The sequence below is a fragment of the Trachemys scripta genome, chromosome 4, assembly GCF_013100865.1.
Source record: "Trachemys scripta elegans isolate TJP31775 chromosome 4, CAS_Tse_1.0, whole genome shotgun sequence".
Taxonomy (NCBI): Eukaryota; Metazoa; Chordata; order Testudines; family Emydidae; genus Trachemys; species Trachemys scripta.
In genome coordinates this window covers 21,436,233-21,452,110 of record NC_048301.1, presented here as the reverse complement: position 1 = coordinate 21,452,110, position 15,878 = coordinate 21,436,233, and the positions used below count along the sequence as shown (strand labels likewise).

Here is a 15,878-nt window from a genome sequence, read left to right as displayed (position 1 = left end):
GCACAAAACAGAGATGGGGCATTAGCTGAGATATTTGTATCAAATTTGCAGTGTACCAGATGGCCAGCTAGCATACTCCAGTTCTTTCTTTTGTCCAGAGACACTTTCAGGAGTGATTCCCAGGAGTTGAAACAGCTTGGGTGCAGACTGGAAGAGAGCTGGGAGGCATCTGAAGTCTGATTTAATGCCCAAGGATTTTATGCCAAGTCTATAAAGATTTCTGAATGAGGCCAAGAGATGTTATTTGTTCTGAGCTGTAGACATTGTGAGCAACTGTACAACAACTCAACTCTTGGGTGGGACATAGCCCGATTAATATAGGCTGCCTCCATTCACCTGCTGTTACAAGTTTGTTTCAACCTTTACACATGAGACAAACCAGCTCACAGTGAGGGGGGCTCTGAACCTTTTTAATTTAAGAGCTGTGGGCTCCTGATGAATTCCCTCCTCCCTCTCCCCCCTAGTTTGGTTGCCTTGGTTTCTGATTAGTTTTTTTCCATGATTTCAAGGTGCCCTGAAGGTTGTAACCTGTGGCTCTAATTCATATAACCAATTAATAATCATTAGCAACACTTAATCTTTAGATATTCCATAACACCAACAAGAAATTCAACAGCTAGCAATGGAATGGTTGACGAGCAGATTGGTATAACTAATGCATACATACACTTTCATGTAGTCTCTATAAAATACCATATATACAAAATGTATGTAAAAATGTACATATTTTGATTTGACCTCTTTCCCCCTCCCTTGGAATGCTGAAAGTCTTCCTAAGGTAGATCTACATTGCAGCCAGGGATGTGAATGGCAGCTCATGTAGAAGTACCTGTGCTAGTCTAGTTAGCTCACTAAGAATAGAAGTGAGGACACTACGACTTCTGCACCAGCTGCACAGGTGAGTATGTACCTGGGAAAAGCACTGCAGGAGTGTCAGATGGGCTGTGTAGCTGGTGCTGAAGCCTGCAGCAGAGCATCCTCACTTCCATTTTTAGCAAGCTAGCTAGAGAGTACAGCTAGCACGGTAACTTCTACACAAGTTGCCATTCACATCCCCAGCTGCAATGCAGATGTGCCCTTAGGCTTTTAAAGATCAGGCACCTACTACAAAGACCTTGACTACAATTTGACTTTATACATACAGTGCCATCTTCACTCATCTTCAAGCATGATCCAAAGTCTGCCAGACGTATATGGCCATTCATGTCCAAAAGAACGTTATCAGGCTTTATGTCCCTGTTGTATTAAAGGAAATAAAGTGATGTCAATACAGTACAAACATGAAGCCAACGTTCTCACTGAAGTATTGGCTCTGCTGAGAAAACGCCAATATAAATTAATGTAGAAGTTAGAAAGAAAAATTCTTTACTACACTGATGGTGTTCAGTTTATATTTGGTTATCAGGTAAGTGCAGGGTATGTAGTAAGTTCAGAGAAACTTAATACTATGCCTGGAGCTGTACCACCCAGGCCTCTGATTCTGTCAAACCTGCAATGGTCAGTATTTGAACAGGAGAATTATGATAAAACCAAGTGATGCAGAAAGTCAGTCTGAAGAGGTGATTCACATACTGTCTTGAAGAGCACCAATGTCTCAGCATAATATTCTGTAGGGAAAGTAGAATCTTTCGTATTTGCCAAGTATCCTGACAAATTCTAATCTGGGTACAGTTTTTCGGTCTTCCTTACCCCTCTGTTATTTCAATTCAAGACCATATTTCACTTCCTGTCCTAGGCTTATCTAGTACAGCTGTGCTCTGTTAAAACAGCTGGACTGTTATAGCCCAGAAGTAAGGTGTGTTTTAGGAGGTTGTAAAGTGATTCCTGCATGTATATAGCATCTGAAGTGCTTTACACACCTACATGAGCAAAGGGGTGATAAACAAGTTTAAGAAATGTATTAACAATAAGAGTATCGAGAGACAGCCAATTACCAATAACAAGTCTCCTAAACTACACAATACCACAACTTGCTAGGTAACGGCTGTATAGTTGTGTATAATATGCTGATGTTACTAAATGAAATGAACTACAAGTTCACTTTTGCTCTAGCTCATAACCTGATATTCTTTCTTACATTGCTAATGTGGTCAAAAATGTTAATGAATGGGCATAATGTAAATTTAATTTCATTTAGTCTCAAAATTAAATCATGTTTTCCTTCACCATTTTGTATGCACTCATCTTCACATCCACCAAATAAAATGGCTGTAGCACTGAGGAAACAGAAGATAGTGCTGAAACTTAGTGGTTAAGGCAGGCAGACATTCTCTACTGATATTTCCTTATAAGTTCTCTCAAAGAATCTCAAAAGGGCAACAAGCCAGTGTGCAAGGGGAAAAACAAAACCGAACAGTTTTTAAATGATTTGTTCAATTTAGCAGTATAAAGAACATCCAACAGATGTACAAGTTAAGAAAGGGAGGAAGGCGGTGCATTTTAGGTCAGTTTCATCCTCATCAATTCAGCGATATATCCCAACGTGCTTTCTGCTAGTACATCATGGAACATCATCCCTCCATAGAATATAGCTGGGTATGTGAGTTGGGCTATAAAATTAAATTTAACTTTAAATAACGAGGCACAATTTTCTTAAAAAAACCCAAAACACCTTTCTGTATTGGAATATGTATTTAAAGAAAACTGCACATTATCGCTAAACAAAATGCTTTACTGCTGTAAATTCATCCCAGCTACCTCAGCTATGCCCCAGGTCCACCCAATCCTCCAAACAAAGTCCTGTACCCTCTATTCACTCTGGCCAGCTCCACCCCCCATTGGTGACATATAGCGTAACTATTCATTTTGTGGATTTCATGTTTAAATTTGAGATACCTTAATTCCCCTCACCCTAGCTCATATGGAGGGACAAGGAGAGGGGCTCAGACCGCCCAAAGAAGCAGAGTCCCTCGGACCGTAGAACACACAGCAGCCTGGGAGAATTCAGACCCCTGCAGAGGGGTAGGGTTTCTCCAGATCCTAGGCGCGCGCACACAGAAAGGGAGAATTCAGGACTGTCAGGTTCCACACCCCTAGACGCCCAACCTCCTCTGCTACCTCTCATTCTCCAACCCCTCTTGTCTTCTCTCCTCCCATTCCCCCAATCCCTACCTCCTTCCTCTTACCTGAACCACCCCAACACCTTTTCCCTCCCCAGCCACCCATTCATCCCACTCCCCAGCCTGAAACAACAGCTCTGAGAAATGTATCTCATTTCTGTCAGTTCCTGTCCCCCCGCCCCAGTGCCGGAGATTTTCTGATGTGTCAAACATACCTCTTCTCAGCTCCTCACCCATGTGTTCTAAGCTCCCCCCACCCAGAGGGACAGGACTTCCCGTGAGCCAGGATCTGGAAGTGGAGTTAGGGAGGCAGGTTAGACCCTCAATTGATGGGCAGGGGCCCCCAGATCCTAGCACACAAAGGAGGAGGGACAGGAGGGGATTAGGGAGTGGGGCTCAGACACCCCTCCAGAACCTGGCTCACATGAGGAGGGCAGGGAAGGAGGGGTCACCCAACCCTGCAGATAGGTTGGGGCCCCCAGATTGTGGCACACAAACAAGGGGAATGTGGGGCTGACAGGCATCCCAGCCCTATTCTCCCCCAGTTCCTATTCCCTGTGTCTCTCACCTTCCCATAAACCCCTCCCCTGAGCATCCCCCGATCCCCCATCCCCTCTGCCACTATCCTCACCTACTCTTACACCCCCATTCACCATCCCTTCCCAGTAAGCATTTGTCTGTCTCATTTTCTTTTCAAAACAGTTTCAGCTCCTTCTGAATATTCTGCTGTACTCAGATGACACTTCCCCAAAATAAAAATCCCCCTTTCATAGGAGGCAGATTGGAGTTATATGCCTATTTATTTAATTCAAATTTCTGCCCTGGGTTGGATTTGAACTCTCAGTGCCCTGGGTGTTCTTGGATTCGATGACCAACACTCTCAGAGCCACCCAGAGCCTGCGATGTGCAAGTAGTTTTTCAGATAGTTAGCCTGTCTCTCTGCACATGCTCTGTATAATCCAGTTGGTGCATGAGCAGGCATGTGAGCCTTAGCGTGCCTAACTGGAGAAGCAATCTATTTTTCAAACATTGAAATCTGAATGCTCCCAAAGGGCTGGTGGGTGCCACACACTCTGCTGAGGTAACCCTCAAATGTTTGAGACCCTGATGAAATATCTGAGTCTTCATTTGATCTCTATTTATAAGCAAAAAATTTGCTAGAATGTGTCAACTAAGAAAAATTTGTTTTTTTCCAGGGGCTGTCTTGGGAACTAGTTGATCAAATGATCCCAAAATTGCATCATTGACTGTACCCTCACATCCCCATGAGGCACACCAAAATTCAAGGCAATCTGATTAGCTGCATGGATTTTGAGAGCACTTAGAACAGTCAAGCTTTAAACAGAAATAATATAATAAACAGTGTTGTTTTAAAACAAACATTCTTACTTTAGAGCCTATAGGACTAAAGTTTAAAAACACAATATTAAAACCCTTCCTCTATCTCAAAGTAGGACATACGTTATAGTTTCATTGGCTTGCTCCAGAGGAGCAAGTAGATTCAAGCAATCTTTATGGCTAACAGAGAGCATACACAATGTACATATCAATTCAAACAACATCACAGAAGATTATTTTTCACAGGCATGGTTTTATTTGCAGCTTTCAATGGTGATAACTTTGGTGTATATCATTTCAAGGGAATTAAATGACTGACTGTGCCTAAAGGCCAGATGCTTATGCCTACAATATTATCGCTTAAATATACACTGGTGATAGTTCAAAAGTGCAGTATTTTCTGTTAGAACTCTCTAGATCTCTTATGTGTACCTGCACACACAGCTAACTGAATGATATCATTGCCTTACGACACTCCACACTTTACAACTTCACATTTAATCAGAAACAAAGTACAAGGTCAGAATATAAAAACAATGGCAAAGGTTTTCTGTACTCATGTCACTGCTTTTTCATGACTAACATACTAAATGTTAAGTCTGAAAGCAAGTGTCAAGAAGAGCAATTCTCCTTTGAACAAGATTCTCACTACGCTGAACAAAACGTTTATCATGTGCTTCTTCCTAACAGTGCTCCTGTTTACCAAAGGCTTTTCTGGAACCTGCATTTCTCGGAGTAACCCAACAATAAGGAAGTGTACAAAGTGTTCTTTGCTTTCCTGACTAATTTCCTCCCATAGTCAGAGGAAGGAAGGTTATTTTCTTAACCATTTCAGAGCATGAACTAAACTGATAACTCAAGCTTTTTACATTTTCAGCATTGCTAAATGTTAGAATAGGTTGACTTGGAATACACACTTATACGTAAAACAGACAGACCTACCCACCTCAACAATATAACATTTTACAAACAGTTAATATAGATAATGCAGACAGGTAGCCAACAGTTACTATAAACGGTCCATTCTAAATATTTTCCTGCATGATACATTTACTGAATTTATTTATTCAGAGAAGCTCAACTGAGATGCATCTGATTTTGCTGAATTTTCTAGCTGGGTTGAACTGAGCCATTAAGTCATCAAGTGAATTGCTCAAAGTAAACTACCGGCGTGGCAACTGCTCATTAAACCCCTTATTATTTTAATTCTTTAACTACTAAGCCAACTATTTTTAATCAATTACATTTCACCACCTCTTAAATTTGTCATTTATAACTTGATGTATTGAGTTAAAAGTTTGAACAAGTAAAATTAGCAAACAGACCTATAAATTTGCCTGACATGACCGCTGTATTTGCAGTTAATTCTGCATTGACACTTTCAAAATTGGGCATATGCATAATGAGGTGGATATTTTACCTGTGCACATAATGCAGCTGATGAATGGAATGTATAGCAAGCACCATTTCAGCGATGTAGAATTTGGCCATATCTTCAGGAAGCTTGTCTTCAAACTTACTGAGAAGTGTCAGCAAATCACCACCCACATAGTAGTCCATTACTAAATACTAAAAAACAAGAGAAATATGATCAATGCATGCTTGAGTCAGAATGGATAAATACAGCAATTAAATACAAGTAGCTCATTGTGGAACAGGAAGGATGCAAAAAGAGGTTGTGGAAAAGAGGTGTGTGTGTGTGTGTGTGTGTGTGTGTGTGTGAAGAGAGGTCAAAATGGTCACTTTTTATGAACAAATTACTATTAATTGCCTATTTTGCTGCAAATATTTCTGATTTTCTTTAATATAATCATAGTAAAAACATTAGCTTAACACATTTTAAACTATCTCAGATCTGGTCATTATCATAAAAATAAGCAGAGAGAATATACAGCAGAGGGCAACCAAGACAATGATTTATGACTATCTAGTTTAGTTATACAGAGAAGTGACAGAAACAAGGCCCATTTTCTTTAGGGAATTCGTTTTTGTAAGGTTCCGCACTAATTTAACAAAACCTTAACAAAACAAAAATCATGACCAAATCTAGCAAATTAAGTTTCAAAGTGTGAGGATTCGTATGGCATGGAAAAGAGGAAACTAGTTTAAAAACTATTTATGTACTGGAGAATTAATTTTAAATCCCTTTACACATCACAACATGAAATACCTGTTTAGTTTGAACAGGAAACACTGGATTCTTCTAGTGGAATATGAAACTTTTGGAATGAGGAACAAATAAGATTTGCTATTAAATTCTTGTTTAGACAAGAAGTGTGTTTGGATTATAGGCATATTTTATGGTGTTGATAAGCCTGTGAGCAACATCAAAAATATGAGTCTGGAATATTCATTTTATTCTACTAAGCATTTGCTGCAGAAAACCAACTTTCCCCACAAATGCTATGTTGATTGATAATGAAGGGAGCTCAATCTGCATGAAATATGCAAGTTAGTGGAGTAAAAGATGCTTTTCTAAACAAATACTTTCAATGAATTTAGTGCTCATTAAATAGATTGAAAGCCCTTGGCTTTGTGTATGGTAGCATTTTTCTTAAAATTTCTTACCACTGTATTACCACGGTTGGTAGCAAGAGAAGGGGCTTCCTAGAGCACAGGCCAGCATTTTAAGCCACTGTGAACTAGATTCACAAAAGTGCTCTAAGCACCAATCTACAGAGTCATTCTCATGCTTGCTCTGTCCCCTCTGTCCCCGCCCCCACCTCCACTCAATCATTCTTTCATTATTTATCCACAGTGGACCACAGATATATTTTAAATTATTTTTGAACCCTCCCTCCCCACCACCTGAATTAGAATCTAGCCCATGACCTAGGGACTGATGGCTATATTTCCAATTACCAATCCAGAGCCATTCTATCTGACCCTTCCTCCCACCCAGTGATATAAAGTATTAGCAATGATCTTCCTTATCCTCAGTAACAGACTTTTACCAAAGTAAATACTTAATTCTGTTGCTCATGGTAGAGCAATCTGAATTCCATTCAGTTCCTGAAGGAGGGAAAAACAGACTCCCTTCCTACAAGGGAAACAGATTAAGTCAATAAGACCATAAAGTAAAAGAGAAGGCAAAGGGTAATTGCCCTTTTATTTACTCAAACTTTTGTTGGAAACAAAAGGACATCCCAAAAGGTGTATGCAATGTTGTTGTAGTTCTGTTGGTCCCAGGATATTAGAGGGACAAGGTGAGTGAGGTCATGTTTTATTGGACCAACCTCTGTTGGTGAGTGACAAACTTTTGACCTTACACAGAGCTCTTCTTCAGGTCCTGTATCCAATAAAAGGTATTACCTCATCTACCTTGACATCCCAAAAGGTGTCTGTCTTGACACTGCCCTCCACACAACTGTTCATGTACAGCTTAACCCTAGGGCAAATATTTGTTTATGCTGACAGTGGATTGCTTGTGTAACTTGGCAAATTTTGAATGTACATTGGGAACAGTGGGTTCGACACAAAGATTAATTTACATATGAACGTACATCCTACTCTGTGTATGCGATGTCCAGACTCCCACTGTCTTTCTGCAAGGTAGTTTTATTATAAATTCCAATGTGCTTGAATCTGGAACATGGAGTGTTCTTCAAGAGAATTAACTGTTTGAACTGTCTTTTTCAAATTGTGTTTCATAAACCATTATATGATGTTTCACCTATCCCAAAATATACTTCATTAAGTAAACAAAGGGGTACTTACAAGTGACTTTTATTCCTAAACTGTCTATATGAAAAGCAATCAGAACAACCATAACATTGCAGGTTAGACCATCTCAGAGTTTGTAGTATGGAAAACAACATTCTGAGTATCTGTCCCAGAATACTTAGAAATTGCAGCAATGGAATGTGTGGACATCTGGCACGGGCATTCCTGTTCATACAGTCCACGCTAGTGTGAGAAAAAGCTAGAGGAATTTGATATTCTTCACTTCTACTGAAAATTGAGGAACTAGTAGGAAAAACTTCCTGCTACTTTAAAGGGCTATGAATATTTCCATGACAAGCACATTTTTTTCAAGTTTCATAAAGTCTATGCAAACAATTTGTTGCATGCAAGCTAAATGTACTAGAAGATGAGATCACTGTAAACAATAAACAGGATCTCAAGACCTGAAGAGTCACTGTTGATTAAAAAACTATTTTAGTAAGTAAATACTCTAGAGATTAACACACTGTTCAATATTTATTTCACCAGTCCTTAAATGAACATTATAAGACTACTATTAAATTGAGTAAAGTGTTCCCACTGTTCTACTCCTCTCATCCCCTGAAATACTAGACTGTAATTTCCTACAGTAAAAGAGATGTTCCTTCTCCTTTCCCCTTTTCCTAATATTGGAATTACTCCAGTATCACAAAGTCTGCTTTATATCATTAATAGAACCAATAGCTACTAATAGGTTCTGTATTTAATGCAAAACTGAAAGTATAACACTGTAGGTTAAATTATTAGAGTGCATCAGAGCTGGTTTCATGGGTCTTATCTAAACTAGAAAAACTACCAATGATGGAGTAGCTGCCTGGTGCCAGCAATAGGATGACCAGACAGAAATGTGAAAAATCGGGGTCGGGGGTAATAGGAGTCTATATAAGAAAAAGACCCAAAAATCGGGACTGTCCCTATAAAATCGGTACATCTGGGTCACCCTAGCCAGCAATAATGTAACAATTAGCTTAGACAAACACTCAAACACACTTACCACCATGTCACAATAACCTGCTCTGAGTAGGTTTTTATGACAGTAGAAAAAATGTCTGAGCTCCACCTTCACTGGTTCAACTGCACCATTACTTTGCTGTTGCTGTAATACGTGTACTAATTTTTCTAGTGTAGATGCACCCTTTGAGGCAGCTCAGTAGAATGTTACCCAGAAACACTACATTTTGGAAAGGCTTCAGGTGTAATTAAAGGAACAATTCTGTAAAAATGCGTGGGTTTGAAGGCAGGGTGCAGACTGGTCAAGACTGAACACTGAGCCTCAGCTCAGAGAAGCTGTGCTAGAGTGGCATTCAATTTATGGTACAGCTACACTTATGGCAGGGTACAAAGTACAGACACTGCACGCCCACTAGCATGGGTATCAATAGCAGTGTAAACTGAGGCACAGCTTAGCTGAGTAGACTGCCATATGCATCTGAACCCTAGGGTATACACCCTATATGTCTCTCTACATACCCAAGCAATGCCTCCCATGTCTACGCGGCTGTTTTTACCTGTATAGTGTCCTGCTGCTTCCCCACTGCCAGAGCCTTTCCTTACCACAGTGAAAGGCCCGCTGCTGGAGCTTTTTCCCCACTGCATCCCCCTGCCGGAGGCTTCCATTACTGCGGTGAAAGGCTCCAGCAGCTAGCCTTTCCCTGCTGCATATAGCTATGTGTACCCTACACACTGCCACTATGTGCAGACAAGGCTTTAGAGAGGTAGAATTCTGTTCTTCATCCACAAAGGATAAAGGTTGGAATCAGGAGTCTCACTTCTCAGAGAAGCACCCTAACCAATGGGCTAAAAGTTACAGAGAAAGCTGCATCATTACCAGCTGCTCCATCTCCTATTTTGTAAATGACATCTCAGTCCCAAAAAAAATATTTTTGGGGGTTGAAATTATCCAGTGAATTCATGTAAAATTTCATGAATAATTTTGATTTGCCAAAAAATGTGTGTTTTTTGGTGAATTTACTATTCACTGAAACACTGCACCCAGCTCTACAGATCTGTCGCATCTTATGCGCATTTAACATGTGCGATTTCAGCTTTACGTGGTCGGCAAAAACAAAAACAAAAAAGAGAAAAACAACAATTTTAATACTGTACCTGTAGAGTGGGCGATTCCGCCCGCCATTACACTCAATGTAATTTTGACTATATGCGATTTTCGCTTTATGCACTAACTGCAGAACGTAACCCCAGCATAAGATGTGACAGACCTGTACTGTCTTCATGTTTCAATCTACTATAATTTGTCACGGCCCAACCAGCACTCCATGACAGAATAAATGTAGATCATACACTAAAATGATAACTGTGAATGTCTACAGTATAATCCTCAATTTGGTTAAAAATTTCTAATGCTAATAAATTTTTTTTCTTCAGTGAATCATTGCAGATAATATGCAAAAATAACTGAAGATGTAATCCATTGAAATACTGATGCATAATATCTGCTACTTAATATTTTTAGAGCATGGGTAATGCTTTTCTTCATTTTTATTGAAGCATTTCCAATATAAAGCTAAGCACAATATTTCAAATAAAATTAACAGATTTATTTAGGACAATGTTAGTGGAATAAAACTGACCTCTGTCATTTATAAAATGCTATGAAGAAAATCTCAGCTCAAAAAACAAATTTTTGCACATTTTAAGCTGTAGAGTGAAGTAAAATTAAACTTCATAGCAACTCTCACTGAGTCACTGTCAAGGTAAAGAAAATCTACAGAATCAATATATCATTTTATTAACAAGTTATTCAAAAAATTAAACGTATATCTAATATACTGTATTTCATAGTAGATCCGCATATTTTAGATGATTTACGTGAGACAATTAAGTATACTCTAAAACTACATTAATTTTGTTTTCAGGGTCCTAGAGTTATATTAAGTCTTCTGAAGTGTTTTTATGTAAGGGAAGAACAAAGATGTGAAGTGCTGCAGCAAGAAACAAAGAGAACTGATTTATTGCTCTAAAACCCTCAGACTTATCAGAAATAAGTTTGTTTTTATCATAAGTAACAAAACTTTTGTATTTAATGGTGAAGCAAACATACCAAATAGTTCTCATCCTGAAAGGCATAGTGCAATGTAGTAATCCACTGACAATCTCCATTCACCAAAACATTTCTCTCTTCTCGGAAACAAGCTGTCTAAAGGAATGAGGAAAAAAGGCATTGTCACAGTCCACAAGAAGCCTTTGCAGGATTCATACATATGAACGTTTTATGGGATTATTTAAAATTTCTACACCGAGGTCTTTATTCATTGGAATTTAGTTTGCAAGAGTGATAAGCCAGGAAAAATCTGCAGGATTCTGTGGTTAGGCATCCACTCCTCTTAATCCTGAGTGCTACCTTTTTAAAAACAATTTAGCTTGAGCCACTCAAATCCTTTCTTCTCTCATGTACTAAAAAAATGTTTCCACCCCACCGCAATCTGTAGAAAAGGACAACTGCATAGAAGGATAAGACCTGTGTGAAAATATATCTATGCAGCCACAGTTTAATGGGTCAGTTTCTAACAGTCCCTCTAGTGAGGGCCTCAGATAATATAAACCAGGCAGGAAATCTACAAAAATCCATATTGTTTCCCACACTAATATTCTGCATAAAATACTGCACTTTTCAGGAGTCTCCCCATACTTCAGATAATGCACAGAGTAACATTTATAAAATAATTTGCACAAAAGACTATCCCAGCTCAGCTCCATATACGTTTACATACAACCAATCTCATTACATTTTTAGGAAAAAGACTTATCTTGAGTTTATTAATGGCTTTCTTGGCCCAAAACACTGGTCAAGATTGAGTCCCTGGGGTTGTTTTACCACCATAAATTGAGGTTGCCACTATCCATATATTCTTTTTATTTCCATTCCCCATCGTCAAGCTCTTGCTCTCAGGATAAGAGTGTTTCTACTGGTTCTGATCTATGAACTGTCCAACAACATGCACTGAGGGAGCACCTAGGAATCCCACACTTCACCACCCTCATCCTAGAGGCCTTGCTATTACATTTGAATCTGAGTTTTCCCAGAAAAAAAAGTCTTAACTGTTTTTTTTTGAGTGGAGAACCTTTCCAGCGGAAGTGGACTATACTGCGGTCAAGTTGGAACAAGTTACACAGTGGGCATATAAACAGAACCACTCACATGCAAGGTGTATCATTATTTGTCTATATTCTGCTGTGAATTAGAATGTCCTTTATGCTAACACTTTCATGTATAAACACTTCTTTAGTGAAATTCTCTGGCCCATGTAATGCAGGAAGTCAGACTAGATGATAATAGTTGTCACATCTGGTCTGAAGATTTATGAGTCTATGCTCATTGCTATTCTCCCAGTTTCCAGAATTAGATATTTCCATATTTTAACATTCTTAAAACAATATACTTGAAATACACAACTGAGTCCACCTGAGTAACTGCCAGACCCACTTAACTGAAACAATTGCTGGGAACAGATTTAAGACAATGCAATTTGTTGACTAAACAACGGATAAAAAAGCCACACCTTGTCTATATAACAGCATACCTAGTCTTGCCTACAAGCCTATCTACAAGTGTTGGCAACACGGGGAAAACTGTTAGCACTTTGTTCACTTCAGACCATCTTGCTCCTCTTACAGTTGATATAAAAACTGGTATCACCCAGATGCACTTTGCTATGTTTAATGAATTATACAATACTTTCTACAATTCATCAAGTAAATCAACATACAACCAGCACAATGCATTCACTGAGCCTCTGATAACTGAATGAAAAATTGCCTAATGTCTGTTTTTCAGTTAGGTGTGTCAGTTAAGAGGTTATCTATTGTGTACTTAAAGGTTTCATTTTAAAGTTGAAGGGGCTTACAACATATGAAAATGAAAGCTTCCCACATGCTTTATGAATCTGATATGCAGGTTTTGAGAAATCTACTTATCTGCTTGCCTTGTGCAGCAGGTGGTAATCCGAGGCTGGCGAAAAAGAAAAAGGTGCTGAGTGACGCACTGCTCCATTTCCTAAGGGGAAGTCAGGGAGCACAGAACCTAGCTAGAATGGCTACAGCTTTCCCTGGAAAGGAATAGGGACACATAGGGGGAGATGGCAGAATTACTGCTCAGACTCTGGTGCCTATGCAGATTCCATATCTTCACTTCTTGCCTACCCCAGAGGCCACTCTTCCAGATGCTCCTGACTGGGGTGGAAGAAAGTCAGCCAGGTAGTGTGTGCAGGTGACATACTGCTTCCTATATTTTCCTCCTCTTCTCCCACTTAGGACATGTCGACATGAGAAAAATACAACAATCTAATTTAACTGGTGTAGAAACTGATTAAATTGTATGTGGACACTAATTTTAGATTAAAAGTGCCTCACTGTGATTTAGTCTAAATTAGGGCTGTCGATTAATCGCAATTAACTCACGCGATTAACTCAAAAAAATTAATCGTGATTAATTGCACTGTTAAACAATAGAAATTGAACAACTGAAATTTATTAAATATTTGAGGTTTTCTACATTTTCAAATATATTGATTTCAATTACAACATAGAATACAAAGTATACAGTGCTCACTTTATATTATTTTTTATTACAAATATTTGCACTGTAAAAATGACAAAAGAAATAGTATTTTTCAATTCACCAAATACAAGTACTGTAGTGCAATCTCTTGATCATGAAAGTGCACCTTAGAAATGTATTTGTTACATAACTGCACTCAAAAACAATACAATGTAAAACTTTAGAGCCTACAAGTCCACTCAGTCCTACTTCTTGTTCAACCAATCTCTAAGAGAAACAAATTTGTTTACATTTATGGGCGATAATGCTGCCCTCTTCTTAATTACAATGTCACTTGAAAGTGAGAACAGGCATTCGCATGGCACTGTTGTAGCTGGTGTTGCAAGATATTTACATGCCAGATGCGCTAAAGATTCATATGCCTCCTCATGCTTTGGCCATCGTTCCAGAGGACATGCTTCCATGCTGATGACGTTTGTTAAAAAAAAAATGATGTGTTTAATTAAATTTGTGACTGAACTTCTTGGAGGGGAAAATTGTATGTCTCCTGCTCTGTTTTACCCACATTCTGCCATATATTTCATGTTATAGCAGTCTCTGATGGTGACCCAGCACATGTTGTTCGTTTTAACTTTCACTGCAAATTTGACAAGACACAAAGAAGATAGCAATGTGAAATTTCTAAAGATATCTACAGCACTCGATCCAAGATTAAAGAATCTGAAGTGCCTTCCCCCTGAGAGGGACGAGGTGTGGAACATGCTTTCAGAAGTCTTAAAAGAGCAACACTGATGCAGAAACTACAGAACCCAAACCACCAAAAAAGAAAATCAACCTGCTGGTGGCATCTGACCCAGATGACGAAAATGAACACGCGTCGATCTGCACTATTTTGGATTGTTATCGAGCAGAACCCGTCATCAGCATGGACGCATGTCCTCTGGAATAGTGGTTGAAGCATCAAGGGACATATGAATCTTCAGTGCATCTGGCATGTAAATATCTCGCAATGCCAGCTACAACAGTGCCATGCAAATGCCTGTTCTCACTTTCAGGTGACATTGTAAACAAGAAGCATGCAGCATTATCTTCTGCAAATGTAAACAAACTTGTTTGTCTGAGCGATTGGCTGAACAAGAAGTAGGACTGATTGGACTTATAAACTCTAAAGTTTTACATTGTTTTATTTTTGAATGCAGAATTTTTTGGTACATAATTCTACATTTTTAAGTTCAACTTTCATGATCAAGAGATTGCACTACAGTACTTGTATTAGGTGAACTGAAAAATCTCTTTTATAGTGCAAGTATTTGTAATCAAAAATAAATATAAAGTGAGCACTGTACACTTTGTATTGTGTGTTGTAATTGAAATCAATATATTTGATATGTGGAAAACATCCAAAAATATTTAAATGATATTCTATTATTAACAGTGCGATTAATCGCATGATTAATTGCGATTACTTTTTTTAATTGCTTGAAAGCCCTAGTTTAAATTCATTCCTTACTACTTAAGGAATTGGTACTTCTAAACTAAGGTAGTTAGATTCATACAATTTCACTGTGAAACTGGTGGTGCTGAAAAGTTATGAGAAAAGTCAGAAGAGTAGCAACAGCCACCTCCCCGGACTCAAGGGTGTCTGTGAAGAGGAGCCTGCACAGACTGCTGGAAGGAGGTGAGTTTATCCAGCAACCATTATCACATGCAGCGGTGAAGAGGTGCGGGGAACTTGTTCACTGGGGATGGATGGAATTGATTTATATTAGTGTGTGGTGGTCCATGTATTTTCTCTTGGGCTAGTAGGCTCAGGCCTGGTCTATGCTTAAATTAGATCATCCTAGCTACATTGCTCAGGACTGTGAAAATTTTCATGCCCTGAAAGACAGTTAGATCAACCTATCCCCCCACTGTAGATGCAGCTAAGTCGACAAAGATTCTACCATTGACTTAGCTACTGCCTCTCAAAGAGGTGGATTAACTACATCTATAGAAAAACCCCTTCCATCAACATAGGAAGCATCTATACTATGGCACTGCAGCAGCTGTAGTATAGACATGGCCTTCAGCCCTCAGCAAGGAGGAGTCAGGAAAGCTTTCAAGCCCTCTTGATGCTGTGTAAGTATTTACACAGTTAGACCTCTTTCCTCAACAGTGCCCTGCGTTGTTCGTGAGCTGCATTTTACTTTACACAGATTTATGTAACATTATAAGTTACTGTGACTTGCATTTTGCCAATG

General features: G+C 39.0%; 1 protein-coding gene across 8 annotated transcripts in view; it reads right to left on the bottom strand.

Annotated features, from left to right (window-relative positions):
* CDC42BPB (CDC42 binding protein kinase beta) overlaps positions 1 to 15,878 on the bottom strand; it is a 116,375-nt gene that overhangs the window by 53,326 nt on the left and 47,171 nt on the right. For all 8 annotated transcript variants that reach the window (XR_004645425.1, XR_004645424.1, XM_034767917.1 and 5 more), the window contains exons 4-6: positions 11,182 to 11,277; positions 5,818 to 5,966; positions 1,143 to 1,236 (exon numbers count right to left, since the gene is read on the bottom strand). Coding sequence is in view for 6 of the 8 variants with exons in the window: in XM_034767917.1 (XP_034623808.1) it covers positions 1,143 to 1,236; positions 5,818 to 5,966; positions 11,182 to 11,277 (339 nt within the window). In the remaining 2 variants the exon portion in view is untranslated. The remainder of the gene's footprint in view (positions 1 to 1,142; positions 1,237 to 5,817; positions 5,967 to 11,181; positions 11,278 to 15,878) is intronic.